Source organism: Equus przewalskii, chromosome 3 (assembly GCF_037783145.1).
Source record: "Equus przewalskii isolate Varuska chromosome 3, EquPr2, whole genome shotgun sequence".
Lineage (NCBI taxonomy): Eukaryota > Metazoa > Chordata > Mammalia > Perissodactyla > Equidae > Equus > Equus przewalskii.
This window is the reverse complement of record NC_091833.1, coordinates 59057474-59082706: the sequence shown is the minus strand read 5'-3', so window position 1 is coordinate 59082706 and position 25233 is coordinate 59057474. Positions and strand designations below refer to the sequence as shown.

General features: G+C 37.7%; 1 protein-coding gene across 5 annotated transcripts in view; it reads right to left on the bottom strand.

Moving 5' to 3' along the window:
- Positions 1-24999, bottom strand: part of CCNI (cyclin I) — a 32340-nt gene extending 7341 nt beyond the window's left edge. The window contains exons 1-7 of one of the 5 annotated variants that reach the window (XM_070614565.1): positions 24325-24423; positions 21187-21227; positions 16163-16319; positions 4356-4484; positions 1202-1276; positions 911-1051; positions 411-641 (exon numbers count right to left, since the gene is read on the bottom strand). In XM_070614565.1, the coding sequence (XP_070470666.1) occupies positions 411-641; positions 911-1051; positions 1202-1276; positions 4356-4484; positions 16163-16276 (690 nt within the window). In that variant the 5' untranslated portion in view covers positions 16277-16319; positions 21187-21227; positions 24325-24423. Of the gene's footprint in view, positions 1-410; positions 642-910; positions 1052-1201; positions 1277-4355; positions 4485-16162; positions 16320-21186; positions 21228-24324 lie in introns of all 5 variants that reach the window. The other 4 variants (XM_070614564.1, XM_070614566.1, XM_070614567.1 and 1 more) reach the window with 4 other exon arrangements.
- Between the last annotated feature and the right edge of the window lie 234 nt (positions 25000-25233).

Sequence of the window (25233 nt, the reverse complement as noted above, 5' to 3'; positions counted from 1 at the left end):
CTACTTTAATCTTGTCTACTCTTAAAAACAGTTTGCCAAGCCAGCCCTGATAGCCAGTGGTTAAAATCCGGCGCTCTCTGCTTCAGTGGCCTGGGTTTGGTTCCTAGGCACGGAAGCACATCACTCATCTGTCAGCAGCCATGCTGTGGCAGCAGCTCAGATAGAAGAACTAGAAGGATCTACAACTAGAATATACAACCACGTGCTGGGGCTTTGGGGAGGGGGCAAAAAAAGAAGAGGAAGATTGGCAACAGATGTTAGCTCAGAGTGAATCTTTCGCAGCAAAACACAAAATCTGTTTGCCATTACAAGATGAGAAACTCTCAAGTTTTATTACCATCTGGTAACCCTATGTATCCCAGTAAGAGATAAACTTAAAATGAACACTATTAAATTAGACTGACACCTACCTGTGCTTTCTGAAGCAGTTCAATTGTAAGAGGAAGCCAATCAGGAATGAGTTTCTCCATTTCCAAACTAACCATGGCCAGAGCAAGCATGGATCCTTTGAATTGCAGAAGTTGGTTGCAGGCCATACAATGAAGTAGTTGCTTGGTAAGGACTGACAAATGTTGAGATGGGCTCAGTTTGGGCAAACTGAAAAGTAACTGAGGCCTAGCTGACACTGCAATGGCATGAAACTGAAAAAAAAAAACATCACGAGAACAACATTCTAGTTTTACTTAAATGTCTAGATAAATTATATACAGAAATAGTTGTAACATTCTTTCTAAGTTTGCAATTTTAGCTTCAGTGATTTGACATATATCCTAATTTCTAATTTTTCCTTGGCTAAATGCACTAATTTTCCTAAAAATCAGAAGAAAAGAAATGAGCAATTTACTTTTCAAGTTACTAAAATAGGACTACATATTCAAATAAGAAACTAAAATACTTCAAGTATATTTACAATGTGAAGAAAATCCAATGGTGTGGCTGTGTGAAGATCCCAGTTCAACTTATCCAGAATAATTCTCTCCATCCTCAGAATTTCGGATGAAGAACATCCACAGAAACTGTCTCTTGCCAACACCTTCAGTACTGGAATTCTCTATATAAAGCAAAGGGGAACCGGGAAGGGAGCAAAGGACAGAAAAAAATAAACTCATTTTCAATTTTTGTTTTGGTAAACAGAAAGTTAATAAATGGAGAGAAAATTTCAAGGAAGAGACACGACTAATCATTAAAGGAAAATATTTACCTCATCCTCCTCAACAGTCTTGGCAGCTAAGAAAAAACAGCTGATTGCAATACAACTCAAGTATTTTGGGTGGGCCTAAAATTTTGGAGAGGGGAAAAAGCAACTTCAGTGATTCTTCAAAAAGTTACAATTTCATTTTAAAAAACTAGATATGCAGTTCAGACAAGTACACAATTCTACAGAATTCAATTAATCTGATTCCCACCCAGTGCTTTCTAAGATTAGAGCTAACTTTTAACTTCACAACACTAGCCATATGATATTCTATGGAAATACAAAGATCATTCCATTGCTGGAAGTTCAACCAATGCTAGTTAGCCAAAGTTAATTTCTAGCCAGCAGAGAAGAGACTGACTTAGAAAAAAATTTTTTTAATAAATAAAATTCCCAAAATTAAAAATATATTTGTGTGAGTATATTTGTTAAGTAGTTTTATTCTCTTTACCTGTCAAATCAGTAAGATTAACATACTAGGTGTTAGGGGAATTAAAGAGAAAGAAGAGAATATTAAAAGAAGGCTATTAATACATTTCAAATGCTTAAAAAAAATTATAGAATGCTAGCAGATGAGGAATTTTCTAATTAAGTGTCCACCAAAAAAAAAATCATATTCGAGTTCCATGATAAAAGAATGAAAGGCTCCTAAATATACACAGAATCAATTTAGTGGGGGAAAAACCTTCTTAGGTTTGACACCCACAGGAGGGCCTGAATTTGCCTCTTTTCCTTATTTATAATAAGGTAGGCCCACTTTCTACCTTAGGTAGAATAAAGAGTTTGCCAACCCAGCATCAGAATACAGTTTTAAATCATTGAAACAATTTAGTCCAATTATACCGAATGACAAAGAGATAAGTTATATAACACAAAGAAAACATGTTTCAATTTTTTTTTTTTTGCTGAGGAAGATTCACCCTGAGCTAACATCCACTGCCAATCTTCCCCCCTCCCTTTTTTTATGTGAGCTGCCACCACAGCATGGCCACTGACAGATGAGTGGTGTAGGTCCACGCCTGGGAACTAAACCCAGGCCGCTGAAGCAGAGTGTGCCAAACTTAACCACTAGGCCACTGGGGCTGGCCCTCAACATTTATTTTATTCTTAAATATTGCATTCCCATAAAACTGGGGGGAGGGGGGGCTTCTGATGACCAGAGTATGGCTTTGATTAATTATCTTATTTAATAAACAGGCCAATGACCATTGCCTCCATATAAGCAGCACACTGTCTAGGAACCTTCCAATCCTCTGCCTGCATGAGAAATTAAAGCTGCTTCAACACTACCAATATTTTTAAATAATCATTAATATTAATCAGAAAATTACAGTTTAGAAAGCACTTCCATAAATACTATGTTTGTTATGTCATCTTTTTACAGATGAGAAAACAGTCTGAGAGGTTAAGGGACACCACACAAGTGATCTAGGAAGTGAAGTCAGATCTTGCTGCTAAGACAGTTTCCAGGCTACCTTATTTCCCCATATATACAACATATCAAACCTACATCCCTGAGGTAATCAGAGTTCATTACAAAGAAAAGAGTCCAATAGTTAACAACTTTGGGTAGGCAACGCAACCTCTAAATCGAGAGCACCAACAATAAATTTAGTAATAAAAAGAGTCCCAACAGCAAATGTATAATTTTTTTAAAAACAAACAGCAGTTCTCAGCCCTGTATGCACAGCAGAATCATCTGTGCAATGTTTTTGCTTCTTTAAATTCAGACCTCACCACTAGAGATTCACAATCAGGAGGTCTGGGATAGGGCTCAAGGTTCGGACTTTTAAGAGCTTCATAGCACTTGCTTCTGCACAGCCAGGCTTGAAGCGCCATTCACTGTTGCAGCCCTTTTATGGTCTGCTTTAAGTGCCTCTATTTATCCTATGAATACATTTTAGATTACTTATTTCAGCATAGATTAATCTTCTCTAAGTAAAGAGTATCTGATGCTAATAACATGACAGGATCCATTAAATAAGAAATATGAAAAAATGAGATTATACTTGGCAAAATTCTCTGATTATTCCAGAAACTTGCTCAAATTTGTTTAAAATGTTTAACAATAAGGTTAGTAAGAATCTTTCCCATGATAGAAGCTACAATAAGTTCATTAATAATTTTTGAAAAATATACAACCCAAGAAAGGGCATTAATTTTAACACAACTTTCCATCTGAAAGGGAGATCAGCTGTAGTAGGGGGACAGAAAGGAGGGAGGGGTTGCTGCTGAGATAAAAGGAGACATCTCAGATAATCCAGATTTCAGGCAATTAGTATCATCATAATTAAGGGTTCTTTAAGTCTCTTAAGAGTAGAAGTTTGAAACATATAAGAAAGTAACTGAGTGGCCACCCAAATTCTTCCACTCCATTATTTTTTTGCTTCTATTTTTTAATACCTAATAACAAAGAATACAGTACCCTCAGTGCAGAATTCATAGGTCCCTGAGCTTACATATTCCTAGGCATAAAAATGCCAACAACTGAATTGCTTTTCTACTTTTTCATGCCTTGCCATTAAATAAATGCTGACTTTCTGCTTTAAATCTGTTGAGGGCCTACTGTGACTCAGTCCACATAATAGAACCAATGACATATTAGACCAATAGAGACAATACAAAACTTATTCATGTATTTGTATGCTGCCAGTCAACAAAACACACCAAAGTTATGACAGTTTCGTTCATCTTGTTATACTCCAAACGTATGCCTCTAGAAAGTACTTACAGATTGTTCAGAAAACTACACAATATGGATATTCAATAAATAAGTAGTGATGGAGAAAACTGTGCAATATTATGGCTTATACTTTTCTAGTCTGATTCACTGTCCACATCTAGTATACCAATGTGTTAAAAGATGACTAAACATTCTGCCAATGCTATATGGTTTGTATGAAAATCAAGATGATAAAATTTCATAGGTTAAATATAAGCTATGAATACTTGTAGCAAAAAGAAAATTACAGAATTAGAAACATTTCTGAAAATTTAAAGCAATAGCAGAAGACAGCATGTCTTCTTATAGGTACATATATCATCCACAGGAAGATCCTCTACTTCTCTCCACTTTATAGAATGTTTACTAATAGCCCCTGGTTTAGCATATAAACCCTCAAACAATAAGGTGAGTGTAAGTGTATCCTAAAATATTTACCTTTACAGTAGCTAAAAACCTGTCCACAAGAGTGCTGGCCAGAGCAAATGTTTCTGGGTAAAGGTTGAATTGGTACTTGAGTTTGGCCAGCCACTGAATCACTTCATCTCTCTGGGATGGAGAAACGTTCTATAAGGGAACAATTAAAAATAGAATAAAAACAAAAGAGAACAAGTAAAGTTTCAAGTTATCATCAAGAATATGCCTAGAATTCTCTCTATAAAAGGTTAGCAAATGCTATGGAATTATGTTAAAAACTGTTTTTAAGTTTATTCAAAATCTATCAAACTTGGGGCTGGCCCAGTGGCATAGTGGTTAAGTTCTCACACTCCACTTTGGCAGCCTGGGGTTCACAGGTTCAGATCCCATGCACAGACTTAGCACTGCTCGTCAAGCCATGCTGTGGCAGCATCCCACATAAAATAGAGGAAGATTGGCACAGAAGTTAGCTCAGGGCCAATATTCTTCACACACATACAAATCTATCAAACTTGAGATAAATGAAGATACTTTATGTACTGGTTACAGCATTTTATATCAATATGCAATATTCTCTTATTCTTTATTAAATAAAATCTTCACTGTCATCTCACCATGTATCTATACTTTAATTAAACTGAAGTGTACAGGGAACCTAACATTTTAAAGTTTACATAACACTTATCAACTGATAGTAATTTTGGAATTAAGTTTTCCCAATTCTTGAGACTAAGAAAATAGAGTGAATTGTTTTCTAACACAGCAAATAACCACTAAACCATCTTAGGAAATATAAATGACTCTGATAACAGAATGACAGCGCATTAAAAACAAAACTAAAATCAACAGGAATAAATGAAAGATACCAGGGGCAACAGACACACAAATTACAAAAATTACACATTTAAAGATGACAAAAGAATATTGAAGGAGAAATTAACCTAAACTAACTTACCACTGAAGAGCTTATTATACAAACGCAAAACATTATTGTCGTTTTAATCTTCCTACATATTATTTTTAACGGCTGAATATAGGCTTAAGTTTTAGAAGGTACACACTTTAAAGCAATAATGATTTAGATAGCTTTACTCTTTTGCACTTTTGCAAGCACCACAAAAAAAAACAAAAAACCCCCAGTCTTACTTAATGTGCTACTAAGAAATGAAACAGATTCTTATGCACACAGTTGGCTCTTTGTATCAGCAGGTTCCGCAACCCAAGGATATGGAGGGTCAACTAAGGGACCTGAGCATGTGTGGGTCCAGGAAACAATCTCCCTCAGATACAGAGGGACAAGTGTACTTACTTCTGCCAGGTAAACGCAACATAGTACAGACATGACACTCTGATTAGTGGAAAAAGAGTATTTTCAATAAGTTCCAGACAAGTAAGCACTTGCAGTCTTTATCATTGCAACCATTTTTGATGGAAATCTCTTAAAAAATGTATTACTTATCTCATTCCTTAGAAAGTAGGGAGACCAGAGCTTAAACCTTTTTCCTGATCACTCGGGGTCAACTTTATGAATTAATTTCTCAATCACAGAGATGCAATGAGCTATTAAAGCACGAGGGGCTGTATATCTTGACAATATATCTCCTCAAACAGGTATTTCAGTTGGAATTTCTTCTCTCCTTTCTCTTGGCTTTCTTTAGTGTTGTGAGGAATACATGACTTGGTGCTCATTATAATCTCTGCCATTGCACTTGCTAATTTGTCTCACTTTATTCCCACTCCTCTGTCACTTTTCAGCTCTGGTACAACAAAGTACAGTGTTTCTTTGTGTTGGCCAAATCAACTCATCACATGTATAAATTTTTACATTTAGCTCTACACTCAGTTGTAACTGGTATTTTAGAAGGTTAACTGTCATATATGCACCTTCTGGTCAATTCCTTTCGTCAACACTGACTCACACTAGAATACTGCAAAAGAAATACTGACAAGAAAATGAGATAAAGATAATTTATAACCTCTTATATCAACATCTCACCACCAAGCTGGTGTTAAGACTATGAACAGGGGCCGGCCCTGTGGGTGAGTGGTTAAGTTCCCGAGCTCTGCTTCAGCGGCCCAGGGTTTTGCCGGTTTGGATCCTGGGCGCGGACACAGCATCACTCATCAGGCCACGGTGAGGCGGCACCCCACATGCCACAACCAGAAGAAGCCACAACTAAAAAAAATACAACTATGTACTGGGGGGATTCGGGGGAGAAAAGCAGAAGGAAAAAAAAGATTGGCAACAGTTGTTAGCTCAGGTGGCAATCTTTAAAAAAACAAAAAAGACTACGAACAATAATCTGAAACCATCTGACAATCAGGACGTTTAATTCAGTTCATATTAGTAAACATTAAGTGTCGATCATATGATAGCTCCATGGGAATACAATTATGAAGGAAAAAACTCCCCGTTTAAATTTTAAAACTTAAAGTCTCATGGTAAGGTAAACAATTAGAAAATGTCAAGAAACTATATGGTAAGCAATAAAACAGAGGTATACACAGGGTGCTAGGAGAGCACACTAGAAGGGCACCGGGACCAGTGTGGGAGTAGCAGGAAAACTTCTTAGAGGAGATGGCAATTAACTTGTATCTGAAAAGTTAAAAACTGGGGGAGGGGTGATCGTTTGCGAGGTAAGGAAAAGAGCCACTTTTTTAAAGCCTATGAACTTTACTCGAAAGGACAGGAAGGATGTCAACCTGGAGGCAATAACCTATGGTTAAGCTTCTCAGACTTGAAAATAAAATCAAGGTGGGTGGAAAACACTACTAGAAACAGTACTCTGAGGATCAGTGATGCAATTCCACAAATCAAAAAGAAGCATAAGGCAGTACACGGGACTGAAGTTGTGAGTTGACAGGTTCTGGGTGCATAGACTAGCAGGAGAAATTACCTCCTGCAGAGACTACTGTCCAACATGACAGAGGAAACTGGAGTTAGGCTATTAAAGCCAGGAGGTGGATTTTCCCTCTCACAAAAAGAGTTTGAATAAGGCAGCAACACACTACTGTCTAGAGCTACGGCTTCTTTAGGAAGCTGAGAGGAAGCAGACAGAACCCTACAGCTAGCCTGGGTCAAGCAGCCCTTAGCATGGCATTGGTTCTACAACATCCCATTTTCCATAGAGCCCTGAAGTACCACTTTAAGATTTAGTTCTGGACTAGGGGCCCCTCAAGGTCCTTAGGAACCAAGTGAAGGCGGTCACAAAACTTCTACATGGAAAGAGTTAAGCATTCAAGAGAAATTAAATTTCTACCAAGACGATCTTTTATCTAAAATGCCAAAACAAATAAGAAAAGTAATGCTAAGTAAGGCATCCAAACAAATCAATGACAAGGAAATAGACTGACACACAAGGATAAACTGACACAAGATAATGGTGACATAATCTGATGAAACTGGGAAGGCTTTTATGAGGAACAAGAATACCGTTAATTCCACCTTCAGGTCAGATACAATGGGAGTATAAGAGAAAAAACATCCCTAAATGACAGATTACATTACATAATGTGACTAGTCGGTGTTTGACATTAAACAAATAACACAAACATCTAATTGTAAGAAGTACCACAAAAGACAGACAGAATGTGCTATAAGTGTATAAATACACAAGGGAACAGAGTTATATAGAGATTTCCAGATCATAGTCGTAACTAAATGATATAACTTATGTAAACATGAACACAGAATGCAAAAGGCACTTAAATATTAGTTTTGTCCTTTCCTACCTCTAAAAGTATCCAATGCTCTAATAATGCCAGAAAAATCAAATTTACAAAGTATTACATATAAATAATTCTTTAAAACCAATTATAGTTATGAAAGAGATCATGAGAATATTTTTGGACTTTAATATACCTTATATTAAAATTTGAGAATAGAGCCAAGAAAGCTTTCTTGCATGGCTAATATTATCATCACTAGCCAAAACTAAGAGCGGTAAAACCCCACAAAAGATAGTAGTGTGAGAAGGCTCACTCTTAGTGAAATGATACTGATTCTAAGACCACCTTTTCAAATCAATTCAAACACGTACTACACAGTAATATTATCAGGATAGCTTTGCAAAAATTAAGTTCTGTGCCTAAGTAATCCCATTTAGGAGAGAGGAAGAGAGGAAGGAAGGAAGCAGGCCTGCCCATCCCAGCTAGTATTTCCTGATCAAGGCATCTGCTTTCTCTTATATGGATTGCTTGAACAGGGTTAAGAGGGTTCAGTAAATTGGTTAACAACTAATCCCAAAGAGAATTTATAATGGATTGATTCAACATGGTAAAACACAGGGCTTTATATTCCACTGCTATTCTGATCATTAAAACACAAATCCTCCCCAGCTTTAAACTCTAAAAGGTTCACCATTACTTAAAAGATTAAGTACAATCCCCTAGGCATGGCATACAAATCACTCTATGACCTACCTCTCCAGCCTCACTCACCTTCTATCACTTTCTACCTTAAAATTGATACCGTAAGAGTACTACTTACATTAATGGTTCTTCCTTGCTCCTGCCATGCAATTTCACATCACTGCTCCTTTGCTCATACTTGTCCTTCTAGTTAGAACAACCCTCTTCCTCTCTTTTACATGCCTTATTCTCCTTCAAGAGCTATTTCAATGGTTACTCTTCACCACTTTTCCTGGTAACTCAAGTTGGCCTAAGTACCTCCCTGTGCTCCCACAGCATCTCTTGTCATACCTGTTAAGATCAACTTTTTTTAAAAAAATTATCTTTTTGCTTTTGGCTATCATGGAGTAAGGTAGCAGCAAACCTACATTCCAGCTGAGAACAACTACAAAGGCAATTAACATTAACAACTTGTTTTAAAGGCATCAGAACTGCTAGGACAACCAGGCAATGAGAAGTCAAGATTCTGGAGGAGAGGTAACAAGAAGAGACGAGTCAACATTCCGCAGGATGTTTTCCTTCAGGGTATTTACCCATCCTGTGAGTATGGCAAGAGACTGAAAGTTATGGGCAATGAAATCAATTGAGCTTTGGGGAGTCTCACAAAGCTAGAGACAAAATTTGGAGATTTGAGGAGCCAAGAACCTAGTGGAGAGAGGGAGGGTCAGAGATGTAAATGTGACATTCAGCTGATTTTCCCCTTAATACATTTTCTGAATGTAATTCTGAAGTTGGAAAGCACAGAGATCTAAGAAGCTAAGCAGAAAGCCTCTGAAAAGCAAGAATGAGTTCAGGGGAGAGTTTGGCACCCTTCAGGAAGAAAGGGCCCTGGTGAATACTCCAAGCTCTCAGCTGCATTCATTCCAAAGGAGTTGGGGCAAACCAGAGGTAGACGAAACCGTATCATACCACAACCCAGCCTCCAATCAGCAGTCCCCCATTGGATTAAAGTGATTAGTCTCTCACTCAGTTTGCCCAGCAGAGGGAAGACAGAGACCAAACCCTTCCGCAGAAAGATAACACCTAGAGCCTCTACAATTGTTCATAATGCTCAGCATCCAATCAAAAATTACCAGGCATTACAAAAGAAAGAACCAAGTGACCAAAAACTAAGAGGAAAAGGAGGAAAGAGGGGGCAACAAAAAAATCTAAATCTTTGAGTTATCCGAAAAGGACTTAATATACGAGAAAATAAAGGAAAAGAAGGAAAACAGATGAAAAGATAAAGAATTTCACTAGAGAAACGAAACCTACAAAAAAAATTCAAAGTGAAATTCTAGAACTGAAAAATATAACAACTGAAATTAAGAACCCAATATGTGATGTAATAAAAAATCAGATATGGTTTGACAGCTATGCTTTAAAGAAAACAAATATACAATAGGGAAAATCAACATAACAAAAAGACTAAACAACAGACCACTAGAAAGACAGATTAAGAAAGTAAAAGCACAAATCGCCAATTAAGAAATGAAAGAGGGAACATCACTATGGACCCTTTAGATCTTAAAAAGAGGATATTATGAATAGCTTTACACAAATAATTTGAAAATTTAGATGAAATTAATCAATTCCTTGAAAAAACACAACTTACTGAAACTGAAATAAGATTTAAATGAAGACTTGATTAGTCTCATATTTACCAAAGAAATTGAATTAATTATTACCTACTTTCCCAAAAAATAAATTTCTAGGCTCCAGTGGCTTCCTCAGTGAAAACTTCCAACATTTAAGAAAGAAATAATATCAATCTAAAGAAACTGAGAGCATTACAAAAAAAAGCAGGAACACTTCCCAAATCATTTTACAAAGCCAACATAACTCTATGATGAAAACCTGACAAAAGCATTACAAAACCAATCTCACCCGTGAACACAGGTGCAAAACATCGTAAGCCAACTATCAACAAAATCCAGTGATGTATAAAAATTCAATACCTATTTATTAAAAATCTCTTAGCAAACTAAGGCAGAGAAAGAAATTTCTCAATCTGATAAAGACTAAGAAATACATAGCAAATGTTATATTTAATGGTGAAATATAAAACCTTTTCCCTCAAACTGCGACTTCAGCAGTGTTCTGGTGGCCCTAGCTAGTTTTATAAAACAAGAAAAATAAATTAAAAGCATAAACATTAAAAAAGAAGAAATAAAACTATGATTATTCACAGCTGACATGACTGTGCATGAGATATGGAAAATCTAAGACTCTGTAAACCATTAGTAAACTAATTTAGTATGATCAATATATAAAAATCTACCTTATTTCTACATATCAGCATATAGAGACAACCATACAAAAAAATGATAAATTTTAAGTGATACCATTTGTAACAGCCTCAACAAGACTCAAATACCCAAGAAAAAACCTAAATTACCAAACATTACTAAAAGAAACTGAAGACCACCTTTAAAGACACTGGAGGAACAGTCTATGCTCATGGATTGGAACACTCATAAACATGTCAATTCTCCTCCAAACTGAGAGATTCAAGACAACCAAAACCCCTACAATTTATTATTTTTTTGAAAATTGATAAGTATATTTAAAAGTATATATGGAAGAGCTAAGAATAGCCAAGACAATCTTGAAAAAAAGAACAAAGTTTATGCCACCAAAGACTCTAATAATTAAAGCAGTGTGTTATTAAAGAGAGGCAAACAGACCAATGAAAAGAAAAGCAGCAGGAAACAGACCCACAAATGTATCTACACATATACAGTAGTCACTTGATTTATAACAAAAGTACACTGCAGGGCAGTGGGGAAAAAAATGTCCTTTTAATGAATGATGCTGGTCATCTACATGGAGAAAAACTATTCTTGACTCCTACTTCATACCATACCAAAAAAAAAAAATCCACCTGGAGCAAAGATCTAAATGTGAAAGATGATTAAAAAAACACAGAAGAGGGGCTGGCCCCATAGCTGAGTGGTTAAGTCTGTGTGCTCCACTTTGGCGGCCAAGGTTCCGCTGGTTCAAATCCTGGGTGCAGACATGGCACCGCTCATCAAGCCATGCTGAGGCAGCATCCCACACAGCACAATCAGAGGCACTCACAGCTAGAATATACAACTATGTACTAGACGGTTTGGGGAGGGAAAAAAAAGAGATTGGCGACTGATGTTAGCTCAGATGCCAATCTTTAAAAAAAAAAAACAGGAGAATATCTCCATTACCTTGGATTAGGCAAACATTTCTTTAAAAGGACTAAACAAAAAGAAAAAATTTGATTACTAAAAGTTAAGAACTTCTTATTTGTCAAAAGTTAACCCAAGTAGAGTTGAAGATATCAGTAGTATATTGAGAGCCTGCAAAACAAAGAACTCCTATAAAAAAATTAAAAAAAGACAACTCAGTAGAAACCAGGTAAAAAATCTGAACAGATATTTCAACAAAAAAGCATATCAAATGGCCAATAAGCACATGAAAAGCTGCTGAACTTTATTAGTTATCAAGGAAATGCAAATTAAAACCCAATGTGATATTATAACACACTCACCAGAATAACTAAAATGAAAAACACAGACAATACCAAGAGTTGACAAGGATGTAGAACTTGAGACTTTCATACTGAGCTGAAAGCAGTAAAAAAAAAAAAAAAAAATGTGGTGTAACAACTTTGGAAATACAATTGGTGGTATCTACTAAACCTGAGTATCTAGCAATTCCACCCTCAGGAATATATGACAACAGAAACACACACATATTCACCAAGAGACCTGCACAAGAAAATGACTCTAATGACCATTGATAGTAGAATGGATAAATTCATATGACGGAATAATACATGGCAATGAGAATAAATTATGGCTACATGAAGGAACATGGATGAATCTTACATAAAAAAATGCTGAGCAAGAAAGTCCAGTACCCATTCTACGATTCCATACATATATATATGAAATTCACAACCACGAAAAACTAATCTGTGATATTAGCATAGTGGTTTCCTGGTTGAGAGGAGACAGATGGTAGTAACTATAAGAGGACACAAGAGGGGCTTCTGAGGTGCTGGTAATGTGATGCTTAAACAAGTGTTACTATGTGAAAATTTAGAGTTGTACACTTATGATCTATATTTTTTGTATATTATACTTCAAGAAACTGTTTAAAGAAAAGAAAAAAAAACCAACCTTGGGGGAAAACAGATTTATTTATTTACCAAATCCACAGATGATACAAAAATGACAGTCAATATTTTAGATTACTTTATTTTAAAGCTAGAAAAAATGGGCCAGAATTAACAATTTTAAACTTAATAATAAATACAAAACACTGCACCTAAGTTAAAAACTAAAAAAGTACACCAGCAGAAGGGAAACTTTGCTTAAAAGTACAGAGACAAAAACAAGGTTTTTAAAAAACAAGTTCCATATAAGCCAACACACTGCTGCCAAAACAAAAATAAAAAAATATTTAGGGCTAGATTAATGACCACAACTGAAATGTTGCAAGTCAAGAAACACACTAAAAACAGAGAATCTAGAGAAAGAAAAACTGGGATGGTAAAAGGGAAATCTTGTTAAACAAAAAATGGTTAAAGAACAAGGGATGTTTAATCAGGAAAACAGATGACTTTGTGGGCTTAACCCAAGTCTTTAAGTAGATAAAGGGCTATCACTTAAAATAAGAAATGGATTTATCCTATATTGCTCCAGTGGACAGAACTAGAACCAATAAATAGCCACTAGAAAGAAGCAGTTTTCAGGTTCAATTTAGGGAAAACTTCTCAATAATTAACACAGCTTTTCTACAGCAGAATGGACAAAGTATCCAAAAATAAGGATAACATCAGAGATGTCAGAAGGAGAACTTCTTGTGTTGTGCGCGCGCATGCATGTGGAGTTAGAATAAATCAGTGTTTCCCAGACCTAACACTTCTAATAAAACTATGAAGCTTTTTAAAATATAAATTTCCACAGTTGCCACCACAAGCCCAGTAGGTCTGGGTGGACCTGGAATCTCTAGAAGAAGCCTCCTGGGTGATTCTGATACACCTAGTAGCCCAGTGACTCAAGATCCTTTATTTGGAAACCACACAAATAGATGGACTTTAAGGTCCCTTAAGAGTTCCAAAATTCTAAATAAAAACCATCTTTATATAAATAGCCTGATGCAGTGTTTTATCTTTGTATATTAAAAACTCTTTAGCAAGATAAATTAAGTACATCAGAAAGTGCATGTCACTTTGACCAGTCTTCAATTTTTTCCCCCAAATGCATATAACAAAATTATTGTGTACTTTAAAGTACCATTATTATATTAAAAAAACTTCACTAACCTGGATGAATTATAAAGAAATGATAATCAATGTTCATTTAACGAATGTTTACTGTGAGCCTATTATATGCCAGTAAACAAAAATGACACAACTCTACCCTGAGGGAACTCACAGCCAAATCATCAGGAAATTACAATATTGTGTGCTATCACAGGAAAGTACAGAGTGCTGTGCGGGCACGCAGAAGGGGAGCAACAGGTATGAGATATTCTTGCGTGACCACTCTGTCTTAAACTGGGGGATAAGGGATGGAAATTAGAAGAAAATTGTGAGAGAATGACTTTGAAGTAGAGTTTAGGTGGAAGAAAAAGGAAGGAAGGAGGGGGAAACTGCATAAAAAGAAGCTTAAAAATATTTTATTTTTCCATTTTTACCAGCACTTAAAAAAATTAGGAAAGTTAAAAAAGATACCTGTATGTTTTAGAGACAAGACTGTTTTTCTCTTCTGCAAGGAGTCAAGGAGGAGGAAAATCATGGTTTAGATCAATAGTGGAAAGGGAAGTAGAAAAGCTAGTCCCTGAGAGTGGCAGAAGAAAATAAAGGAATTAGAACTAGAAGAGAGAAGAGTCTTGGAGGTTATTCTAATGGCTCAAGCCCCTAAAACTCTTTACTCCCATTCCTATCTTAACTCCTATCCTCACCAGACCAACTCACCCAAATTTTACAAGAATTAAGTATGGTTTCTACTTCACATTACTACAGGCAAATCCTTAAGTAGATCCCTCTTAGAAGTTCTGACATGGTTCCGTTCTCTGGTATTGCATCAGTTGTATTCATTAAATCACCTATAGAAAGAGGCCAGATTAAGTGATAATATAGCAATATGCCGCGATCTTGGTAGAAACATCACCTTCAAAGACCATGTTGTAAAAGTGTATTATTGTTGGTTACATGGTGACTCAAGGAGATAGCAGAAGGAAGCAAGGAACAGTTCTAAAGGCAGTTGTAATAAAGCTTTGAGGTTCACCAGAATGTTGGAACATAATAGCAGAAATTTCTACTTTTCTCACTGCTCTATCTCCAATGCCTAGAATAGTGCTTAGAATGTACCAGATACTTAATAAACATTTACTGAATGACTGAATCCCCAAGTAGTAATCTAAAAATCACACAAGCACACAAAAATAAAAAATGAAAAACAAAGTATAATAGGAAGAAAACTGCCTCAGGTTCAAATTATAACTCTACTACTTTTTAGCTAAAGTCTTGAGCAAACTGGAACTACTGCCTATTTCTAAGGATTAAATGATATTAAATGTGATAGCACATGTAAATGCTCCTAGCATAAAACGTATTCATTCAGGTTAATCTTCAATTTGCTAAATGACAGGTAAGTAACAGTAAATGCAAAACATTTTCTTCAGCTTGTGGAAAAGAATGATAGACGTAGGTTTGAATTAGAAATAGCATATAGATTTCAAGAACCTATGAGCAAAGGTTAACCTAAAACAACACAGGAAGAACTTAGATATTTTCATTCATATTCACAAATCAAAAATTTCTTGGCCACTATTCTTTATCCCAAACACAGTGCTAGGTACTTGGGATAAACAGACATGTAAGACATCTCATACAGTAAGCTCTTGGAGTGCACAGACTTCATAATTATTTATAAAAAATAACTGATATAATTATATAACAGAAGCAGGAAAATTTCTAAAAGAAAAGGCATATAGCCAACAGTGACTGAGAGATCAGCTATCTCCCCTAGAAGCTTCCAACATTGGTGTTACCTTAGTAGTCTACTTGAACTCCTTATAAATATTCGAGAAAGAGGAATTTTTTGCTCACTAAAGACAGCATAAGAATATGTTCCGCCTCCATGGCTAACTACATATCTAGAAAGAAAGAAGGCTTACTACTACTGTTAGTATTGAACCAGAAGGAAAAAGAACACACCTATTTTTCTAAAGCTGTAACTCAGATAACAACAAAACAAACAAGCCAACAAACAAAACAGTTCATTCTTGTTTTGTTTCAGAATGAAACTAGATGTTTCTCAAATAAAGAACAGAACATATCCTTTAATGGTACATATTTTTCCAATGCAGTGTCAAGATATTGTTATATGACAGTAGTACACTTACTTCTAATAAAAGTCATCTATCTAGAACGAAGAGAGAGAAATCATTACCTGATTTGTAGGCATTTTTGGCAAATTCACCTTCCACATCTGGGCTTCCCTAGAGATTGCCTTTTCCAACAGGAAAGACAATCTCTGGTTTTCCAAAGGTCCTGGAAACTTCATGATATCCTTTGGATCTGCCTGCCACCCAGCTTGATGTAGCTACCTGTAAAATGAAATATAAAACAATGCTCTTTATTTAATTATAGAATAACTAGCACTGTATAAATATGTTGGTACTTATTAAGCAATTTATAAAACAAAATAATAATATGAGGCAGTATAGGATTTTATAGCTCTTTAAAATATCATATATTAGAATATTAAAATAATAATCAGTTATTTAAAACATCCCACTTTAAATTTGAAACTGTTATATAAAGAATAAGAACATGGCCATATAATTGATAGAACCTTTGGACTCTGATCAAAACATTATTACTATATCACATCACTAATTAGGGAAATGCAAATCAAAACTACAATGAGCTATCACCTTACACCTGTCAGAATGGCTATAATCACCAAGACAAAAAAATGTTGGAGAGATGTGGAGAAAAGGGAACCCTCACACACTGCTGGTGAGAATGCAAACTGGTGCAGCCACTATGGAAAACAGTATGGAGATTTCTCAAACAATTAAAAATAGAAATACCATATGACCCAGCTATCCTATTACTGGGTATTTATCCAAAGAAGTGGAAATCAACAATTCAAAGAGACTTATGCACCCCTATGTTCACTGCAGCATTATTTATAATAGCCAAGACCTGGAAGCAACCCAAATGTCCATCGACTGATGATTGGATAAAGAAAATGTGATATATAAATATATACAATGGAATACTGCTCAGCCATAAAAAAAGACAAAATTGTCCCATTTGCAACAATATGGATGAACCTTGAGGGTATTATATTAAGCAAAATAAGCCAGAGAAAGCAAATACCACATGATTTCACTCACATGTGGAAGATAAACAAACACATGGACAGACAGAACAGATTAGTGGTTACCAGAGGGGAAGGGGGTTGGGGGGTGGGCATAAGGGGTAAAGGGGCACATATATATGGTGACTGACAAATAATAATGTACACCTGAAATCTCACAATGTTATAAACTCTTAACGACTGCAATAAAATAATTTTAAAAAATTACTACTGTATCAACAATTTTTAAGTCATAGGCTTTTTATACCAGGGATTCTTAGAAGTAGTTGTCCGAAATATTCCTCTTAAAAATCTAATCAGATAAGGGCTAATCTTTTCCTTCATTAAAAAAAAGCTGTATCATTATATTAAATCCCACCCACTTAATTAGTATGAAATCAGCCCCTTAATTATGAAATCATTTTGAATTGCACTTCCAATACAGTGTTCACTAGCTAGTCCTCAACCACACTAGCCCCGTTTCAAGTGCTCAACAGCCACATGTGGCTAGTGGATACTGCACTGGACACCCTGGAAAAGGAACATTTCTATCAATATAGGAAGTTCTTTTGGACAATGTTGATCTAGAAAGCTAAAAGGTAAGGTGACTGGCACTCTAAAATGAGCAGCAAATCTAAAGAGCAATAGTCTAGACCAGTGCAGGACAACTGAGAGTCCAAGAGAGATGTCCCTAGGTTTAAAAAATAAAAAGGAAACCATAGATTGGAGACGTTTAACTATGTGTAGAAAACTGGACTGAGAAGCTGCTGACGAATGTGAAAAGACTGAAGTAGTTTGATGAAAGCTAAAAGCAACTGAAAAGGTAATTAACTTCAGAAAAAAAGATTATGTAAGAAGGTAAACGTAATAATTAATACACCACAATATTTACATAGCAATAATGACGAAAATACTGAATAGAGATTTCAACAAATACTGTGATAAAACTACACTGGGAGGATGAGGGGTGTCGGGAGAAGGTAGAAGGACAGTCATATCTTCACACGTCATAGTAGGAAAACCATAAAAAATATCTAAAACAAACATCAAAAAGCAGCAGTAGGGCAAATTATTTGAAAATATGATCTTAAATAACAAGAAAGAGCTAAGAGCTGAGAGTGGCAAACCTCTGGATGGTGAGAAAATGGTGAGGAAGCCCTGCAGTAGGGGAATGCTGTTTTTCATTATAAATCCTATAATTATTTCACTTTTCCAACAATGTACCTATACTATGTATGTGCTTCAGAGTCATGGGATTTAAAAAAGAAAATTCTAGGACCAGCCCCAGTGGCCTAGTGGTTAACTTCAGTGTGCCCTGCTTCAGTGGGCCGGGTTTGGTTCCCCAGTGCAGACCTACACAGCTCTGTTAGTAGCCATGCTGTGCTGGCAGCCCACATACTGAAAAACAGAGGAAGACTGGCATGGACGTTAGTTCAGCGCAAATCCTCCTCATAAGAACAAGAAAATTTTTAATGTCTAGAATTAACATATGAAAAGTTCCAGATTTTTGATAAAAATGTAAAATTTGAAAAAACAAAGAAAAACAAACCTCTTCTTCAATTCCTCCCCAATTCCAGCTACTATCCTCTTTCTTATCAATCACTGCACATACTTCACCTACTTGCTACTCAACCTACTGCAGACCATCTCTGGTTAACTGGAGTGTGGGGCTTTTCTCCTTCTTTCTTTCTTTCTTTTGGTGAGGAAGATTGTCGCTGAGCTAACATCTGTGCCAATCTTCCTCTATTTTGTATCTGGGACACAGCCATAGGATGACTTGATGAGCAGAGTGTAGGTGTGCACCTGGGATCCAAACCTGTGAACTCCACGCCACCAAACTGGAGTGCACGAGTCTTTTTGCTTCTTTAAACCTTTGAGTTATTGCAAATTTTCTATAACAAGCATGAAATATTTTCGTACTAAGGAGAAAAAAAGTAAATAACTTGGGGAAAAGAAATTATACCTATCCTGAAAGGTCCATTTCAAAGGTAACTTCTTTCAAGAATTTTAATTCTCTAATCTGGTGTGACTTCTCTCCTTTCTAAAAGCAGCTTCCCACTATCGGGGTCCCTACTAAATAATAAATTCCTTTGCAGTCACATCTACCAAAATCATCTTTTTATCATTCACTGTGACCCCAGCACAGTATCCTGATCAAACAGGGACTCAACCAAAGGTTCATACCAACCTTTGGAGCCAAAAAACAACCAACCAAAAACAAACCAAACCAAGTCTAATCTCAGTCTTCCAAATGTTTGAAGGTGCTATCGTGCTCACCAATTCATCTTTTTCATAGCTGAAAAACTGTTCAAGGGTTCCTAACATAACATGATTTTTGCTCTCCTAAATCAGCACTAGCTTAACTATTAACACAGTCTAAAATCATCAGCTATTTTTTTGGAGGCCACATTACCAATTCAGATAGAATTATGGCCAACTAAAACTATTTAAGACTTTCTAAGTTCTACTCTTAAGCAAACTCCCCCTCCACCTGCCCCACTCCATTGTGTGGGTTTTTTGGTGTCTTCTTTTGTTGCTGTTCAAGACGTTAAATGGATTCTTTCTTTTAAAAAAAAAGTCATCTTGTTAAATCCATCCACTGTTATATTCTCCTGAGATGTTCTCAGATTCCAGTTTTGCTGCCTTGGTACTTTTCTCAGATTCTCCACAATTTCATGAACAGACTCACTATAATTTCATCTAAAGCAGATATAAATATTAACCTCAGAAGTGGAATGTAGACTAGATGACCATCTATCAAGAGATATTTAGAAGAAACACCTATATTGGATGGAGACTGAACTTAATAGGTTCTAAGCTTTCTTCTAAACCTAATTTTAGTCCGTAATCTATTAACTCTTGTCAAAACTGCAAACTTACTTAACTGATTATTCCATTAGCTACACCCAACAGGGTGGCTCACAAGGATCCACCAGTCTTGTCAATATACCCAAATGGCTGGCTGCCCCTAGTGATTACTCTTCTCTTACAACGCTTCCTTTGAAGATTATTTTCAGGGGAGGAGGGATGGGGAACAGAGAGGGACATATAGGATAGAATCATGTACAGAGGGTTTAAGGGATTCCTGTTCTCCAACCTCCTACAATTAAGGCCCTTAGTGAGACTTTCAAATATTAAGATGCTGTAACAACATTTTTAAAACGAAGGAATCTGAGTCAAAGAAGAAATTATAAGGGAAATTAGAAAATACTTTGAGATGAATGAAGAAGATCCAGCATACCAAAACATATGGGATGCAATGAAAGTAGTGCTTAGAGGCAAATTAATACCAGTAAATGCCTATATTAAAAAAGATCTCAAAAATCAATACCCTAACCTTTCATCTTAACACACTGGAAAACGCAGAGCCAACTATACCTAAAGCAAGCCAGAAGGAAGAAAATAATAAATACTGGAGTGGAAAGTAACGAAGTAGAGAACAGAAAAATAGAGAAATCAATGAAAGCAAAAGTTGGTTCCCTGAAAAGATCAACAAAATTTGCAAACCTTTAGCTATAGTGACCAAGAAAAAAAGAGAGGATAAAGTACTAAAATCAGGGATAAAGAGGGGCCATTACTACCTGCATTACAGAAATAAAAAGGAATATAAAAGAATTTTATGAACAACTGTATTTAAATATATTGTACATTTTAGACAAAATAGACAAATACCTAGAAACACAAACTACCAAAACTGACTTAAGAAAAAATAGAAAAGCTGAAAAGCCATATAACAAGTAAAGAGATTGAACAGAAAACAAACTACTGTCAAAGAAAAGCCCATGCCCAAATGGCTTCACTGGTGAATTCTACCAAACATTGACAGAAAAATTAATACAAATTCTGCACAAACTGTCAAAAACTAAAAAGGAGGAGCACTTTTCAACTCATTTTATGAGGCCAGTTATTACCCTGCTACCAAAACCAAACAAAGACAACGGCACTAGAAAACTAGACCAATCTAAATATAGATGCAGAATTCCTCAACAAAATACTAACTAACAATCTGGCAACATAAAAAAAGGATCATACACCATATCCAAGTGGAATGTAGCCAAGGAATACAAAGTTGGTGTAATATTCAGACATCAATTAATGTAACATACCTTATCAAAGAAGAAGATAAAGGAATCATTCTTTGCTCACACTAGGGAAATGTAACAAAGAAAAAGGAAAGATGGTTAAAATTTCCTTAAACTTTTAAAAATGGGATATAAATAATGCAAGCGAAACACAAAAAGGATGGAGGACACCTGTGGGGATGTTCCAGATTAAGTGAGGCTACAGCAAAACCAAAGTGCCGTACCTGACCCTAGACTGGATCCTATATTGGACAGAGATAAATACTATTAAGATCATTACTGAGTCAATTTTCATAATGGAAACATGGACAGTAAAGTAAATGTATCAGCATTAAATTTACTAATATTGATAGCTTTATTGTGATTCTCTAAGAGAATATCCCTATTCTTAGGGAATACACTAAAAATTTAGGAGTAAAGGGCCATAATGTATGCAATTTATACATAGAGAGAAAAGGAGGGAAGACAAATGATAAAACAAATGGGGTAAAATGTTAACAACAGTTGAATCTAGGTAAAGGGTTTCCTTTTGAAATTATTTACAAGTAAAGTTAAGAATGTAGAAAAAGCAAAAAAGAAAATTCATGGAAGTGCTTATATTACCAGGGTACTTTTTACATTCCTTTTTTAAGATAGATAATATAATACAGTGGAGAAAGCACTGGCTTGAGTTTTACCTCTTTTACCGATAGTGCACAAGCCTGTTTTCTAATGTGTAAAACAGACTGAGTTAGATGAGTAATGAATCCTGCTAAGGAATAAAATATGAACACTTAAAATACAATTTTACTGTTTTAAATAACAGAACTTTATAGTCGTATCTTATTTTATGCCAATTGTTGGTTACATCCAGAATTCTGAACGCTTAGATAGAAAAGTCCCTAGGAACTAAAAAACAAAAAGACCGTATTTTGGTTGGCATAGTCCACACACTTCTAACTGTATGATAGTTTCACATTTTTCCTTCCATGATTTCAACTGCTACTTGTTTCTTTTCTCATGTTATCAAATAGCTTAATGTTTGAGTGAATAGTTTACAAAATGCTTATTGTACAGCATAAACTGTATCACAAATCTACACACACAGACTTGCTCTTCTGAGGAAAAGTACTACACAGTGCTGAGTACACAACAGAAACAATTTCATGAGATATGGAATTATTACATTTATTATGATCATAACACCAACTCAATTAATAATTCTGTACTGGTGCTGCCCTCTAGATCTTAGTTTCTCTTCCAAAAAGAGAATTTCTTAATCCTTAATCCTTAATCAAGAACCTCATGTTCTAGTATGACCTCCTTGACTTCATGCCCCAACCTAATAAATTACAGGTACTTCTAATTCCAAAACAGCTCTTTCCCAATCACCATGCCTTTCCACACACTATTCTGTCAACTTGAAATGTCCTTCTCTAGCTTGCATTCCCTGTCCTAACAGAGCTGTCATTTGCATCAGTCTGTGAATAGTACCCTGCCTTTCAACATCTGTACTTGGACACAATTCTACCTTTTCATTTAATTGCTCCATAAGAAGTGATTATTTGTAGATTTGTCTCTACTAACCATGAGTTTCTTGATGGTGAACACTCTCCAGAGTTTAGCACTATGCCTAATAAACAATAACTTAAACTTGCTCAGTGCTTAACAACTAAAAGCAAAATGATTCTTAGTTGCAAGCTTAATACTTGGCCAGGTATTGTTCAAAGCACCATGCCATATTAACTCATTTAAGCTTCACACCACCTTAGGAAGTTGGTATTATTCTTAAGCCCATTTTAAAGATGAAGAAACACACACAGAAAAGTGAACACTTTTCATTTTTAAAGTATTACACAATCAGTATAAAACATGTACACACACACTCTGCTTCCAATCTTGACCAAGGAACATTCGAGTTCCACTCTAACCTGCTACGATGTCACACTGCCACAAAAATTCAAATCTCTAACTGTAAATCATCATCGATTGCCCCTTCCTAATGCACGCTGATTCTCTCTACCAGCCTGCTCGTCATCAGTATTAAGAAACTTCTCCTAGTCCAAGCTCAGAATCTCATCAGTCTGGTCCCAGATTAGCGAATCTAAATCCTGTCCATTCTTTCTTAACCTGTTTACCCACTCCCTTCTACTTCATCTGCCACAAATCACCTGGAAAAGCCAGAAGCAGATAACACTTCTGTTAAGCTTTTCAACAAATTCTTTTTCGGGACGGAGACTATATGGCATAGTCAGACTGCTCAGGTTTAAATCTGGCCAGCGGGTTCTAGCTGTGTCATCTAAGAGGAAAATTACTTAATTTTACAGAGCCTCAGTTTTCCTCATCGGTAAAAGGAGACTCCTGAACTACCTGCCTCAACGAGTCCTTGTGAGGGTTCAGAATTGCAAACGGCTTAGAACAACGCCTGTCAGATAAAAAGCCTCAACAAGTGGTGTTATTAGCATCCTAAAGTCACACTGCTGCTACTCAAAAGTCGAGCGGCTCCCCACAGACAGAATAAAAGCTAAATACTTGAGCTTGACGTTCAAAGATCTTCAGTCTGATTCCATCCCACCTCCCGAGAAAGACCTTCCACTATTGTTATCCAATTCACAACTCCTGCCAAAATGATCTGCGAGGGAACCCCTAGCTCAGCAGAGGACCTCCTGCCTCTACAGAATTCCAGTGTTTTTATCGGTCCTTCAAGGTGCAACTCAAATCTCACCGCCTCACCCATCTCCCGCACCCACCCAAACCCCGGGGCGCGCAGCCGCCCCCGAGCTCCCGCAGCCGCGGCGGTTCTCCCCGTTCACTGGCATTCTCCGCTTTGCACCGTAAACCATCTCCCCGTGGCCCCTGCAGGCACGCGGAAGTCTACGGGTGGGGGCGTGTCCCCGTCTTTGTGCATTGCACAGGCTCGCTCTACAGAGGCGGCATATCGCTGGGGCTACAAAGTTACTCGCTGACACAAAAACTGGCCCAAAAGGGAACATAGCAGAGCCGTTTGCAAACTGGGCAGGGGCCGAGCTGTCCCCGCGTGCAGGGAGCGGGGGCCAGGGGCGGGCCTCCGCAAGGGGCGCGCGGTTCTGGCGCTCCCACCCGAACGGCGCCGGGCGGAGGGGAGGAGGGGCGGAGGGGCGGCGCGCGGGTCGCGGAGACGCCTCGGGCCCCCCGCCCCCTCACCTTCTCCTTCTCCTCCTCCTCTTCCTCCTCCTCCTCCTCCTCCCCCCCGGCAGAGCTGTAGGCCTCACAGTGGTGACGCGGGGTCATCCGGGGGCTCGTTACCACCTCATCTTCCTCAGCGCGCGGCGACGGGGCGCGCGGGACGAGGACCGGGCCGACTGAGGAGGGAGAAGAGGGGGAACCGGGCTGGGGGGCGCGGGCGCTCGAGCGGGGCGCACGGCTGCGGCCGGTCGGTCGGTCAGCGAATTAGTTCCATGACGCCTCCGGACCTCAGGCCGCCGCCGCCACCGCCGGTCCCGCTCCTCCAACCGCCGCCGCTCGTGCCCGGGTGGGGAGGGGGTTCCCTCTCGCCATAAGGCGGCGGGGGACGGGGAGAGGCGCGGGGGAGACCGGCTCTGCCCCTGCCCGGGGGAAGCGCCTCCGAGGGGAAATGGTGAAATGAGGGGGGAGGGGGAAAAAGGAAAAAAAAAAGGAAGGGGAAAGGGGGGGAAAATAAGAAAAAGCGAGACAGAGGCGCTGCCGCGTCCGCTCGCTGGGAAAGCTGGGGAGGGAGGGGGAGGAAGAAGTGCCGGCTTCCTTGGCTCCGCCCTCGCGGACCGATTCCCAGACTCTCTCACTCCTTGTAAACAACAGTGAAGCGGTTTCTCACCCTCCCCCTTGTTTCTCTCCGCCGCCTTCCTCTTATGAACACGCAGATCAGTCCGGCAAAAAGCTGTGCTGTTGGAAATGGGCTGGGGCAGTCGTAGGGAGTGGTGTGGAATGACGAAAGCCATTTTTATGCATAAGAAAAGCTAAAGGTGCGTGGACTCGTTTTTCCTTGGAGGACCGGAAGGGTTCCTCATCGACCGCACGGTGACGTAAGCGCCTGCTCGGCTCGCTGGAAGAGGCGTGTGGTCTCCGGCGAGTGCG